Below are 12,960 nucleotides of genomic sequence, written 5' to 3' on the forward strand. Positions count from 1 at the left end.
ATGGCAGAAACGATCCAGCAGCTCATCCTGGATACTCTCGACAAAGATGGCACTCTCAAGGATACTCGGACACTCGTCCTGCCAGGCTCTTCGGAGCCCTCTGCGACCCAGGAATATCAAACCACCATCCTTGGCGCACTCAATTCACTTGCCAGTCGAGACGTACGTCCTCCTCGTGCAGTTAATTCTTTATGTAACCAGGAGTCGACGCGATGTAGATGATCACATATACGACGCAAGAAACTGTCTCGCATGTGCTCACCCTGGAGGGCGCCCAGATCTCGCTGGAAGGATCGCACGAAGCTCGCGTGTGGGCAGCGCTACCCGCGAAGCGAGATGGCGCGCCCGTGACCCCAAAGGAGCTCGAGAGAAAGGTCGGCTTTGAGACCGCGAAGATCGGGCAAGGGCGGGCCTTCAAGAACAAGTGGATCGGCAAGGAAGGGGATGGTTTGGTCAAACTGGTAGGCAATGAGATTCTCTGCCATTATTTTCTGGGTCCAAAATCTAATGTTTTTCAGGCTTCGTCCATACAAGACGCGACGCAGTTGGAATTGCGGGAGGTGGACTCCACTGGCACGTTGAAAGCGGGGGAGAAAGCTCTCGCGGAGTTGCGGAAACGCAAGCTCATTGCACAAAAGTATAGTGACATATGTAACATTATTTGAGCTGCTGACAGTTGTTCTCATTAGGAGGGGACAGTGGTTCACGGTCAAGAAGGGCCCGAGCTTCAGCACATCTATAGCCAAGCTCGAGACCGATCTGACAATTGACATGCTAACTTCGTAGGCATTGCTCTATGTTATACTGGATGTGATCGTGCCTCACACTTGTGTGTCATTGCTAGAGGGTCATGGAAGACAGCACAATACAAGAAATACAACTTTGAGGCGGAGGGAATGCCGCCAAATGGGGGCGCCTTCCATCCACTGCTAAAGGTTCGCGAAGAGATCCGGAACATTTTCTTGGAGATGGGGTATGTCGCGCAACACGAACCTGTTGGCTTAACCCGACCGGCTTCTCACGTCGTCTAGATTTGCGGAGATGCCAACATCATCCTTCGTCGAATCCGGCTTCTGGTGCTTCGACGCACTCTTCGTTCCCCAACAGCATCCCGCACGAGAAGTCCAGGATACCTTCTACTTATCAGGTACGGTCCTTGTCTCTACGACGTTTTCGCTAAGATCATAAATCTCATGTCTCACACAGACCCATCGACCTCCCTCCCGCCGCCGGCCGACTACTACGCCCGCATCGCGGAAGTACACGAACACGGCGGGTACGGCTCGACAGGCTACCGCGCGCCGTGGTCCGAGGCGGAGTCGCGCAAGCTCCTGCTGCGCACACACACAACGGCCTCCTCCGCGGCAATGCTCTGGAAGCTTGCCGCGCGGTGCCGGGGCGAGGGCGCGTCTGCGGAGGAGGCAGACGCGCACTCTGGCGCGACGAAGGGTACCGCGGGGGCCGACGACGACGGGTTCAGGCCCGCCAAGCTGTTCAGTATCGATCGCGTATTCCGGAATGAAACGATGGACGCGACCCATTTGGCGGAATTCCATCAGGTTGAAGGCGTTGTGGCGGACCGAGGACTGACCCTTGCTGACCTGATCGGTGAGTTGACCTCACCGGAAGATGTTTCATAGTCCAAACCAACCCCAAACCGTCTACTCGGGCAGGTTTCATGCGGGTATTCTTCAAAAAGATGGGGATCGAGAACCTGAGGTTCAAGCCCGCGTACAACCCCTACACAGAGGTGTGTCCATTCTCGAACATTCCTCTCCTCCGAACTTGTTTTCTTCCCTGATGCTGATCCCCTTGCCGGCCCTCTTCCAGCCGTCACTTGAGATCTTCGCCTTCCACCCACAGCTCCGTAAGTGGGTCGAAGTTGGCAACAGCGGCATGTTCCGCCCGGAGATGCTCGAGCCCATGGGCTTTCCGAAGGACGTGCATGTGCACGGATGGGGCATTGGACTCGAGAGGCCTACCATGATTCGGTGCGTCCTTGATGTGTAGGCCCTATATGACTCTCACTCAGACTGATTTCTTTACTCCAGGTATGGAATCAGCAACATTCGGACATTGGTAGGCCATAAGGTCTCGCTGGAGGGAGTAGAGAAGTCCCCAGCGGTCAGGTTCTAGATGCGTGTAGATCTAATATCTTGTAGAAGCAAGCAAATAGTGTTGTATCATTGGCTGTCATGCTTAGACTGACGTTGAATGCCTCCGGTATTCTGACCGCTAGAGCAAAGACGGAGAATTTGTGATGCTAGTATACTTTGTGGACGTGGCTGACGGTATAGTATGCAATGTACAGGTTATGCTTTGGATTATGGATACAGTGGTGGTATGATATATAACGCGTCCTGCGCTGGTCCGTGTGACAGTAATGACAGAATCAGAAGGAGAAAATAGCAGCGTTCTTTCGGGAACCGAACATATAGACGATGGCTTGACTCATGAACAGTCCGACGGTAATACCGATCGTGACTGAAATCATGGCACCTCCAATGTCAATACCATTGCCTTGTGCTGTAATACCTCCGGCCTGCGACAGACCAGACTGTACACAGAGTATCAGCAAATGAACCGTGAGGATGAAAAAGGAAGAGTACCCACAGGCACTAAAAACAGCACACCGGTGACCATGGACGTGAACGCGGTACCCCCCATCCTTCTGGAGTAAATGTTACCGAGCAGACCGACCGCGAACGCTCCGATGGCGGAGACGACATCGGAGCGATTGAAGATGAAGTGGTTCGCAATCTTGTTCGCGGCATAGGATACACACGAGATGACGACCATGACGACCAGTTCTACAGTCCAGAAGGGCTGCAGATTCGCGAGCGAAGAGAGAATGGAGAAGGTGGGCACGATAATGAACTGGCTCCACCATGGGAAGGGTTGGAGGTACCATGGGAAGGACGGGGGCCGGTAGCAGCCTGTGATGATGTGCTCAACGATGTAAGGTGTAGAGTTTGTGAAAGTGAAGGTTCCTTGTAACGCGCTGGCCCCGTCAGTAGCATTGGTTGTGGTGGCATTATCGGCGAGGAAGGTACCGGTGATAGTGACCGCAGTCGTCATGCGAGCCGCCAGAGTTGCGAGGTCATGGCGAGCACCTTGGTCGAAGAGTAGATAGAGATCAGAACCAATCTGTAAGCCGAAACCCTGTAATTGGGTTAGTTGAAATAAGCAATGTGTGGGGGTAATCTCACCAAGAATAGTGTATAAATCAAAGCATAAACCATCTTCACGCTACCGCAAACAATGTTCTTTGAGGCCAGCTCAAGAGAACTGCTCACTGCAGAAAGTTCAGTATGATCTTACGAAGAAATGAGACCGAAACTTACGAATGAGGTAACCGGGAAGAATACCGACGATACCGGCAGAGGAAATGGCAGTGTAGCAGAATATCTGACTGCGAATACTGCTCAGACCGCGGGCGAGGAAGGAGATGAAGATGGTGACGGTGATTCTGAAACGATCGTTAGAACCAAGTGGCGTATGAGTAGCTGAGCACTCACTCGAAGACATTCGCATACAACTGACTCTTGGATGCGACTCCAATTTGCATGATAGACAGGATGGTGGCACCTGCTCCAGCAATCCACATATCCAAAAACGATCCACCAAATGCAAGTGGGCAAATCAAGGCGGAGATGAAGAACGCCAGGGAACTGCGGAATATCGCGCCGTAGAGCGGTTTCGAATCAAGCAGCACATTGAGTTGTTCCGTTGCCTTCTTTGCGCTGATTTCATCGTGCACCACCGTACGATAAATTTGGTGGACTTCATGAAGGCTGCCAAGCGCGAGACGACCGGCACACTTCACGAAGTGCATTTCTGAGGTCTTCGTATCCTGGTCACCGAAGGAGCAAATAATGACACCAGGAATGTGAATGAATTCGGCATCGACCTCCAAAATCCGCGCGGCGGAAAGCAGCTGCGATTCGATTCGATGCGAAGGAGCACCGAATATCATTAATGCTTTCGCAAGTCGCATCAAGAACATCTGTCGGTTCAACACGGCTGGGAGAGATGGTCAGTAACTTAACACGATCGACGCAGATGAAACATACACGTGATGTTGAATTCAATCTTGATGCGCATCCTCTCCTTCCTACGAGCTTTGTAGCTCATTTGGCGGAGGCAGTTCTTTTCTATGTCTTCAGGATCATCAAGAAAATTCTTACGCTCCCCAGTGACGGTTGGGTCATCCGGGTCGATGACCTGAGAGTTGTTGGACGCGGTAGAGTCCACGCGACGAAGATGCCATGGTCTCTCTGTCCCTGGTGTCCTCCGTCTGACCGTACCATAGTTATCGTTGTCTGCGTCATCTTCGGAACGTTGATTGAGCCCATAGAGATCAATCAAGTTTGAGAGGATTCCGCGCTGTCTGTCGTCTCTGTCACCCAAGTCACATCCGCCTTCAATGTCACGGTCATCTTCGTCCTCATCTCCCTTCTCGTGGTAGTAGTTTTCGTCGTCTGCGAAACTAACTTTGCGACGAAGAGTCGCACCGCGAGGGGATGACTGGGGCCCAGTGTAAACATCAGAGGGTGGGCGGATCTCGTACGGATGACGATAAGATGACAGGGAGTATTTGGAATCGTCAGCGAGAGGTTCATCATGGAGTGTACTCTCGCTCTCGTCTGACCCACGTCGAGATTCGATTGACCGGGATGGAGCGCTGAAGGAAACTCGACTGTGCTCGGCGGTACGTTGCGGCTGACTGGGCTCTACGTCCTGGGTAGGACTCCAGCCGGCAGGGTGGTCGCTGGGATAGTCATTTTGGTAGACAGGGAAGTTCCACTCCGGTGGAGAGCCACCACTGGAATCACGAGCTTGCTCCCGGGATATCGGGACCTCGTAATCCTGAGGGGCAGGGCTGGATTGGAACCTTCCTCGAGCATCGGTGGAACGAGAAGCGGCTTCATCCTGGAACCTGACTCGTGAGGGACTGCGAGATGAGTTCGCAGATGTACGAGGGGCCGAAGATCTGCGAGCCAGAGCAGATCGACGAGGGGGGACATTCGTGTACGACATGAAGGACGGGAGAATGTTTGATGGAGATGGGTTCAATGAGTGATCGCGAAAGCCAGCTTTCAGTGCGGTGAAGTGGTTAGGACGAGGAGGACAGCAGGGTTTATCAACGCTGCAGTGAGGTGTACGTCGAGTTCAAGAGCCCTCTTCGTCGGATGGGACTGTCCGACGTCCTCGGTCAAAGTTACAACGGACCGTGTTTGAGATTGCGGTACCGTTACATTCTCGACTGAGCAAGTCATGAGCGTAGCGGCGGGAACAGAACCCTATGTCACTCACAATCGCCATATGGCCATTGAGGATCTAACTGAACGATGCGCCCTACTAGTCTACAAAGGATTTGAGTAGATGTTATGAGGAATATATAATAGCCGGAGTGAATTACTGACTTGCATGGTCTTGGCATGGTCCAAGGCCGGTTCAGCGCCGCGGCTTCCAAAAATGGCGATTCCGCCCTTCACTGTTCCTCCGTGTGGCCGATCGACCAGAGGTACCAGATTGTCCCGAACTCATCCTATTGGGAACCCAGAAGTTGATTTTCACTTCCGCTCGATAGTGATTGGTTAGACACTGGGATTCACTGAGTTTTCCTGGTATTAAGGAAATGCAACTCAGCGCGCAAGACTAATGTAGGCCAATCAAGCCATGTGGACCAGGATTTCGTTGGATCATAGTATCGACACTACACCATCGATATCGACGATCTACAGCTCTTCCAGTAGTAAATGGTACAGTTTATGAACTGTTCGAACGTGGCAAAGGCTGATACTAACCATACCCTTGTTATCGATTGTACACGGTCTCCGTGCTACAAGTTTGCGTAGAGAATCGGCACCATGGCCAATCTAGGATCGACGCCCTCGAATGTGTACATCCGCCCGGTGTCGACTGTGGATTCGCCAGCGCTGTCGCGCATTTGCCTCCTCACGGGAGACGCAGGTGTCTCAGCAGAGCCATTGCACAACTTTCCAGAGCTGCTAGGGCTCGTCTATGCCGAACCCTACGCACAGCTGTCTCCCACGTTCGGCTTCGTGATGGTCGACCGCACCAAAGACGACGCAGTCGTCGGATACGTGCTGGGAACGCCCGACACGCGCGCATTCGAAGCTCGTGCGAACGCGGAGTGGTACCCCCGCGTGCGGGCCAAGTACGCGAACCCGCCTGCGCACCCGCACGACCCTTCCCTGAGGCCTGCGAAGGAAGCAGACGCACGATACGTGCATCTCTTGCACAACCCGCCGCGCGCTTCTGTGGAGGCTGTCACGTTTTCTCCTGCGCACCTGCACATCGACATCTTGCCGGAGTACCAGAGGCAGGGATGGGGGCGGAGGCTGATTGCACGGGCGGTGCGGTATCTGAGGGAACAGAACGGGTTGGACTGCCTGTGGTTGGGCTTAGATCCGCGAAATGTAGGCGCGAAGCTATTCTACGAGAGGCTGGGTTTCAAAGTACTCGACGGCGCTCCCGCGGGGACTATGGGTTTGATATTCGAAGACTTCAACGGCGAGGATCGGGTGTAGCCTCGGGACCTTCGCGTATTTCTATGGAAATGAGGGCCGTCGGTGGTAGAACGACGAGTTGTACAATGACGAATGCTGCAAGGCTTCGTCCGTGGTCCGTGGTCTTGTGAGTAGAGCGGGCAACCACGCCCTTGAACCACTCGTGGAGTGCATGATACAGGCCTGCGCGATATCAGGATCATCTCAAGCCATAATTTGAATTATCTGCGCGATCTTCGTGAAGCTGATAGCGCGGCGGAAGCAGGTAGTTGGCACGAGGCTTCGGCAGAGATGAACGTCAGTGGTAGCCTCGTGAAAATCAAGCATCCACGTATGACCCATGACGTCGCGACGTGGGGAGATCGCCCGCAATTGGCCCCAGTGGTTGCACGTTGTGCAGTCTAGACAATGATTCGTGGGCCGCGGAACGCTCAAGAACTTGACGAATAACAAAGATGCGAGGGAGCGGTTAGGTAGACAGGCGTGATCTCAGCCTGAGGCCAAAGGCCGCGCGACTTGTCCCGATTGTAAAGTGCTGGACCAACAAGGTGGCGCGATCCTATACGGTGGAGGGTGAAGGAGTGCCGCGGAAGCTGAAGGGTGTCATGCACAAGCACGTAAGCATGGTAGTTCGTCCAGGCTGGGGCTTTCGCGACGCGCAACATCTAGCGCCAGAACTGGGGAAGGTGCGTTTACCGCATAGTCAGCGAGAGGATCTGAGCGTACAGAGAGAGGCACTCACTCACTGGCATGTACGAATCCTTCTTTTCGTTTGTATGGGTTGGATAGAGCTGAAGCTGCAGCAGATCGTGCTGGCTGAAGAAGCCAAAACCCAGGATGGCGGCGAGGAACGACCCTGTCTGTAGGTCCTAGTTTGCAATAGCGATCCAGTAGACAGAGCGGATGGTAATATCATTGGTGACTAACTAAAAGGTAGTATCCAAACAAAATTTCATGGACATGGGTTCACGGCGCCGTGAAATTACTAGCTCACCGAGCAAGGCGGTGTCTGCAGAGCAATCCAGCCACCCAACGGACAAGGGAAATTTCTGTGATATCCTAGACTGTGCGACTTCCTGGAGGTGGTGTGGGGAAGGGGGAGGGGGTAGTAAATGGACTCAAGCAGCAATGGCGGCATCCCACGCTGCTGGGGTGGAGGGAGTTATAAAATCAGACGGACCGTAGTCATCCAACCCCAAAGTAGTACACCTGTCGTCCAGGGCATGACTGTGAGGCAAGGTGGTAAGATAAGGTATAAGTGCGTGCCTGCTGAGGAAGACGACATTGGCAAGCTTCCAGTCCATCCTCGTGCAGCCATGCTACCCACGAAAAAAGGAGGGATTCAGGGTTGGGTGGGAAGGGATGAGGGTGAACTGTGTCGCCTCTAGTAGGACGCAACGGTGGGACACGATGAGCGGCGACGACGATGCGCGCGAAGGCCAGGCGACTTCAATCTCAAAGCGCAGTCGTTAGCACGGAAAAATGTTTGGGTGAGCACAAGGGACAGGATAGCCCACAACAATATCGTCAGGAAGGGGGGAATGGAGAAGGGACAGATGGGCCGTTCACGCGCCCGCAGGGTGTATGTCGCAGCGAAAATAATTACGTATCCCTCCACCGCTTCCACTGGTAAATCACGAGTGTACGTAGGATGATGATGACGACGATGAAAGTCTTAGCATTTATACTGCGAGCAGGCAAACAAGTGCCAAGGTACAGTGTGCTACGTAGTTAGACTCATAACTACTGGCTGGCGAGACGGGTATGGTAACGGGAAGCGTCAAAACATGCTGCGGTGCAGCATGGCTTATGAGAGTGTACGCAGGACCGATGAGGACAGGGCAACTTCAGATGGGTATCGCGCCGATAATCATAGCACAGGTCTGGAAGCGCTAGGCCAGTCTAAGGTACGAGAGAGTGAAAGAACATACCAAGAGGAATCCGGAGACGTTCGTCGAGGCCCTGCATGTGGCACGTTGCATATGGGAGCTGCCTATTCAGGGACCGATACCGGCAGGCAGAATTCCGTTATTTGCGGATATTATTTGCGGAAAAGCAATAATAATAAAATAAAAGAGGATGCGATGCGAACGAACCTATCAATTTGTCCTGACGAAGATACGCATCGATCAGATGTCGGACGACTCGACCGGAAGAGCTCGTCCTAGCCAGCTAGTGGCGAACCAGAACTCAGAACAAAAGGAGATGGCGGCGAACCCACTCTTCCTATTTCCGTGCACTGCGGTGTGCTGCTGGAGAGGGGGCCGGCGGTCTTCCCCAGGCGTTCCTGAATGGGACCAATACCGGTTACCTACCTACCTACCTATCGTCGCAACGCCTTCGCGCATCCAGACACGTCGAGGCTGTGTCAGACGGTGATCCTTTGCAGTCGCGATTGGGACGAGATGCGCGGAACAGTGCTAGTATGATGCGGGCGTCCCACGGGTGACGCCTGCTGGAGCGCGCCAAGGTACTGTACCAATATTCAGAGACGAGTCCGATACGTGGCATGCCTGGCCAGAGGGGCAGACGCATTGCGAGTTGCCTGGTGTAGCGTCCGCGCGCGTCACGCACGCGACACACACAGAATCAGATCGTGTTCCACGCTCGCGCGCCCTGGGCCCGCCGCGAACTCGATATAATCGGTGCACACCCCACACTGTCCTGAACAGCGGCAGCACAGTATTATCTTGCTTGTTCTCGAGCCGCAGTGGGCCCCAGTGGTCATGTCGGGTTCGCGACAGAGAATAAACAGGCCTAATAATTTGGCTACATTAGTCATAGAATACAGGACAAAAAATGCGGCGCTTCCGTACTGTCTTCGACATTAGTCTTCCAGGCATGAAAAACAGTAAATGGCGGGCCAATGGTCACAGATAGTCTTCAGACTGAATACGGTAGGCGGATTTTCGCAACGCCTTCTCCTCGGGTTGCACACGAGGCCGCGCGAGATCGAATCTGAGGTGCACTAGGCCCTGTCACTCGCACCAACACCTTCAGTTGCCATCCGCAGTACGTTCACGAGCATCAAAAGCAAGCAAGATGCGTGGCCACAAGGCATCTCTGACGTATGCATTGAATATCACGTCCCTGTGGTCTGCCAGCATATCTGAACAATGAAATGTTGAATATCTATCCATTTTGTTGTTCGAGTGACCCCCAGACAAAGATGTCACGACTCGCGCAGTTCAACTAGTCTAGTTTTTAACGCGGGGGACCGATCAACTCGCCTGCAAGAGAATGAGTCGGAGCTGGAAATGAGAGAACAAGCGCTCGCCGCAAGCTCACGGTGCACAGATACTACATACTCCAGGGAAGCGGTCGTTGTTTCATTCGAGATATCTCAGTCAAATGGCATGCCTTTTAAGCTGTAGGAGACAAGCAAAAGAAGCACATCCAAAGGGTAACAAGAGAAGTAACTACTGAGGATGGGTTGTGAAAGTTCTGGCTTGAACTTGGACACTGTCACATCCCAATAATTTTGTTCCGCCTTCTAGCATAAGACTGTTGAAGAAATCCAGAGGACTAATTGCAGGGAGTCACTCTGGCTACCACTACCATAGTTGTAATCAGTGCGGCATATATCCCCCACCTAAAATACAGTACTAGTGGATTTAGCTGTTCTGAGGGCCCCGAGGCATAGTTTTTCTCAAAATAAATCCAGTCTACAGACAGTACATAACAGGAGAACACCCTGTGTACCAGAGAGCTATGAGGATGCGGCAGAAACGCGAGACTTGCATGAGTAGATGAGAACACGTTTTGACGCGTCGCGTGTGCACGTGATTTGCGGAGATGAAAATACCCAACCTACCGATAAGGACCACCGTATTGATAGCAGACGCCAGACACGGATATCCTGAGGAACGAAGGTTGAAGCAGAGTGTCAGTCTGCCTTTGGGAGACTAAGTCCAACCTGCCACGTGGAAACGACAGATAAACACGTTGTCCAATGAATGCCTCGAGACTTTGTAACACTACGGCTGGGACAATGTGGAAATTGGCAGGGTATGAACCAGATTAAAGAGCATCTGATGACCTTACTGATTCAACTTGCAGTGGGATCGGCCTTTTGGCATCGTCTCTGTATGGAACACGGGATCAATGAAGATGGGATCCTGGAAGATTTGTCTATGGATGCGGGCGATCGGAAAAGCGCGTTTTTTTACCAAGCAGATGATGAGCACTACATTCCAAGAGCGATTCTCGTAGACTTGGAGCCAAGGGTGCGTTGGCTTACCCAGAGCAGTAGGATTCGATGAAGCTGACGCGTGACACAGGTCATCAACAACATTCTGTCGTCCCCTTATTCACGGCTCTATAATCCAGAGAACATATTCATGTCAAAGGATGGTGGCGGAGCAGGTAACAACTGGACTCAAGGCTATTCGTCGGGGGAAGAAGTTTATGAAGATTTAATGGAGATGATAGATCGTGAGACCGAGGAGTGTGACTCACTTGAGGTGCGTAGAAACAACACAACTTCTCCCTCGCAATGAAAAATACGACTCTCCACAGGCATTCATGGTTATGCATTCGATTGCTGGGGGAACGGGATCCGGACTCGGGTCTTTTCTTCTCGAACGCCTGAATGATAGGTTTCCCAGGAAATTGTTACAAATGTACAGTGTCTTTCCTAATACCCAAGAGGGTGATGTCGTTGTACAACCATATAACGCCTTGCTCACGCTCAAACGCCTTGTTAATAATGCAAACTCCGTGATCGTCTTGGACAACGGAGCACAGATTGCAGCTGATACACTTCGCATTCAGACCCCCTCGTTCGATCAAACAAATCGACTCGCCGCTACTATCATCGCAGCTAGCACGCAAACAATCAGATTTCCTCGCACTCTGTATTCCGACCTCGTCAGTTTGGCGGCGTCGTTGATTCCGACTCCCCGCTGCCATTTCCTTACTACATCCTACACCCCCTTCACCAATGACCAAATCGAGGAGGTGTGTTGTCCGCGCTACCAAATATGTTATACGTACTCTCCAGCTGAGTTCGTTTTCCAAGGCAAAACCTGTCAGACGAACGACACTATTGGATGTCACGCGACGATCGTTGCAGCCTAGAAACCGCATGGTATCTGCTCCCCTCACGAAGACTTCTGTATATATCTCCAACATCAACATCATCAAGGCGATGTTGACCCGAATGAGGTTAGTCATATAATCTAGTTTGTCGAACTGACTCACGAGGCTCTAGCGTAGATTCACCAGTGTCTGCTTCGTATTCGAGAGCGACAATTGATTACTTTCATTCCCTGAGGTCCTGCAACGATTCAGATTGCCCTAGCACGTAGATCTCCATACATCCACACGAACGTGTCAGCGGTGTGATGCTGGCGAATCATACCAGTATTACCTCGGTAAGGTGTGCTTTGTTGTTTCTGTTCAACGAGCTCATACAAGAGTTGGATTTTCAAACGGATGCTCGACCAGTTTGACAGACTTTTTAAGCGGAATGAGTTCCTGGAGCAATATAAGAAATTTGAGAACATCGTAGAAGAATTCGACATCGCTAGGTTAGTGGAGCTTAAGTGGAGTGAGTTATCATACTGATTCTTAACAGGGCAACTTGTGACGATTTGCAGAAAGAGTACAAAGCATGTGAGAGTCCGGATTATGTATCTTATGGGTCCTTAGAAGAGTCATCGGGATGATATTGGGGACCAACACCAGGATCATAATGGTGCAGTGGTCCTGCATGCATTGTCGACATAGGCTGTGGTGTGAAGTCGACGTAGGGACTCATGCAATGTGGAAATTGAAGTACCGGTAGTGCAGAGTATATAACTGATGATGACAGCCCGTTGTTCCTACGCAAAGTCTAACCCGGCACAGGTGCAGCATGACCGCATTAGATATGTGACCTATAAGGATGCATCGGTGAGTCTTGTTCGTTACATTACATTGGACTCATTCATTCTGACCCTTCCAGCAGCCAAGGATCTATGGCACATGAACAGATATGCTATTTCCTGGTTAGTTCGAGATACTAGTACATGACCAGACGCTAAGGCAGATACAACAGAGAACATATTATTCAACATCAGCACTTGGAGCTCCAACTCCTTGTTCACTGTTTCCTGGCTGCAGCGACTTCAGCCCTTCTCGTGCAATCGGGGCATTTACCAGGCTTCGTGATGGTCGACCGCACCAAAGACGACGCAGTCGTCGGATACGTGCTGGGAACGCCTGACACGCGCGCATTCGAAGCTCGGGCGAACACGGAGTGGTAACCCCCGCATAGACGCGAACCCGTCTGCACACCCGGACGACCCTTCCCTGAAGCCTGCGAACGAAGCAGACGCACGAAACGCGCATTTCTTGCACAACTCCCCGCGCGCTTCCACCTAGGCTGTCGCGTTTTCTCGATATCTTGCCGGAGTACCAGTGGCAGGGATGGGGGCGGATG

The 12,960-nt window shown here is 52.2% G+C and overlaps 5 protein-coding genes across 5 annotated transcripts; 4 read left to right on the forward strand and 1 right to left on the reverse strand.

The window, feature by feature from the left end:
- On the forward strand, window positions 1-2,136 carry SCP_0207300 (Phenylalanine--tRNA ligase alpha subunit; the record flags this gene model as incomplete). Its single annotated transcript, XM_027754642.1, has 10 exons — window positions 1-162; window positions 219-461; window positions 519-637; window positions 690-782; window positions 845-973; window positions 1,032-1,147; window positions 1,207-1,608; window positions 1,674-1,750; window positions 1,831-1,991; window positions 2,052-2,136. The coding sequence occupies 10 exons, from the start codon at window positions 1-3 to the stop codon at window positions 2,134-2,136; spliced, it is 1,587 nt and encodes a 528-aa protein (XP_027610443.1).
- A 256-nt stretch (window positions 2,137-2,392) lies between these two features.
- On the reverse strand, window positions 2,393-5,040 carry SCP_0207310 (Pheromone-regulated membrane protein; the record flags this gene model as incomplete). The annotated part of the gene is made up of 6 exons (XM_027754643.1): window positions 2,393-2,557; window positions 2,614-3,162; window positions 3,210-3,295; window positions 3,345-3,469; window positions 3,519-4,023; window positions 4,074-5,040. 6 exons carry the CDS (start codon window positions 5,038-5,040, stop codon window positions 2,393-2,395), a joined length of 2,397 nt encoding a protein of 798 aa, XP_027610444.1.
- Window positions 5,041-5,873: 833 nt separating this feature from the next.
- SCP_0207320 (acyl-CoA N-acyltransferase) lies at window positions 5,874-6,557 on the forward strand (the record flags this gene model as incomplete). The annotated part of the gene is made up of 1 exon (XM_027754644.1): window positions 5,874-6,557. The coding sequence occupies one exon, from the start codon at window positions 5,874-5,876 to the stop codon at window positions 6,555-6,557; it is 684 nt and encodes a 227-aa protein (XP_027610445.1).
- Window positions 6,558-7,159: 602 nt separating this feature from the next.
- Window positions 7,160-7,402, forward strand: SCP_0207330 (hypothetical protein; the record flags this gene model as incomplete). The annotated part of the gene is made up of 2 exons (XM_027754645.1): window positions 7,160-7,288; window positions 7,343-7,402. 2 exons carry the CDS (start codon window positions 7,160-7,162, stop codon window positions 7,400-7,402), a joined length of 189 nt encoding a protein of 62 aa, XP_027610446.1.
- Window positions 7,403-10,492: 3,090 nt separating this feature from the next.
- SCP_0207340 (Tubulin gamma chain) lies at window positions 10,493-11,793 on the forward strand (the record flags this gene model as incomplete). Its single annotated transcript, XM_027754646.1, has 6 exons — window positions 10,493-10,544; window positions 10,596-10,762; window positions 10,817-10,999; window positions 11,055-11,495; window positions 11,557-11,702; window positions 11,754-11,793. The coding sequence occupies 6 exons, from the start codon at window positions 10,493-10,495 to the stop codon at window positions 11,791-11,793; spliced, it is 1,029 nt and encodes a 342-aa protein (XP_027610447.1).
- Between the last annotated feature and the right edge of the window lie 1,167 nt (window positions 11,794-12,960).

Source organism: Sparassis crispa, assembly GCF_003851025.1.
Source record: "Sparassis crispa DNA, contig_000001F, whole genome shotgun sequence".
Lineage (NCBI taxonomy): Eukaryota > Fungi > Basidiomycota > Agaricomycetes > Polyporales > Sparassidaceae > Sparassis > Sparassis crispa.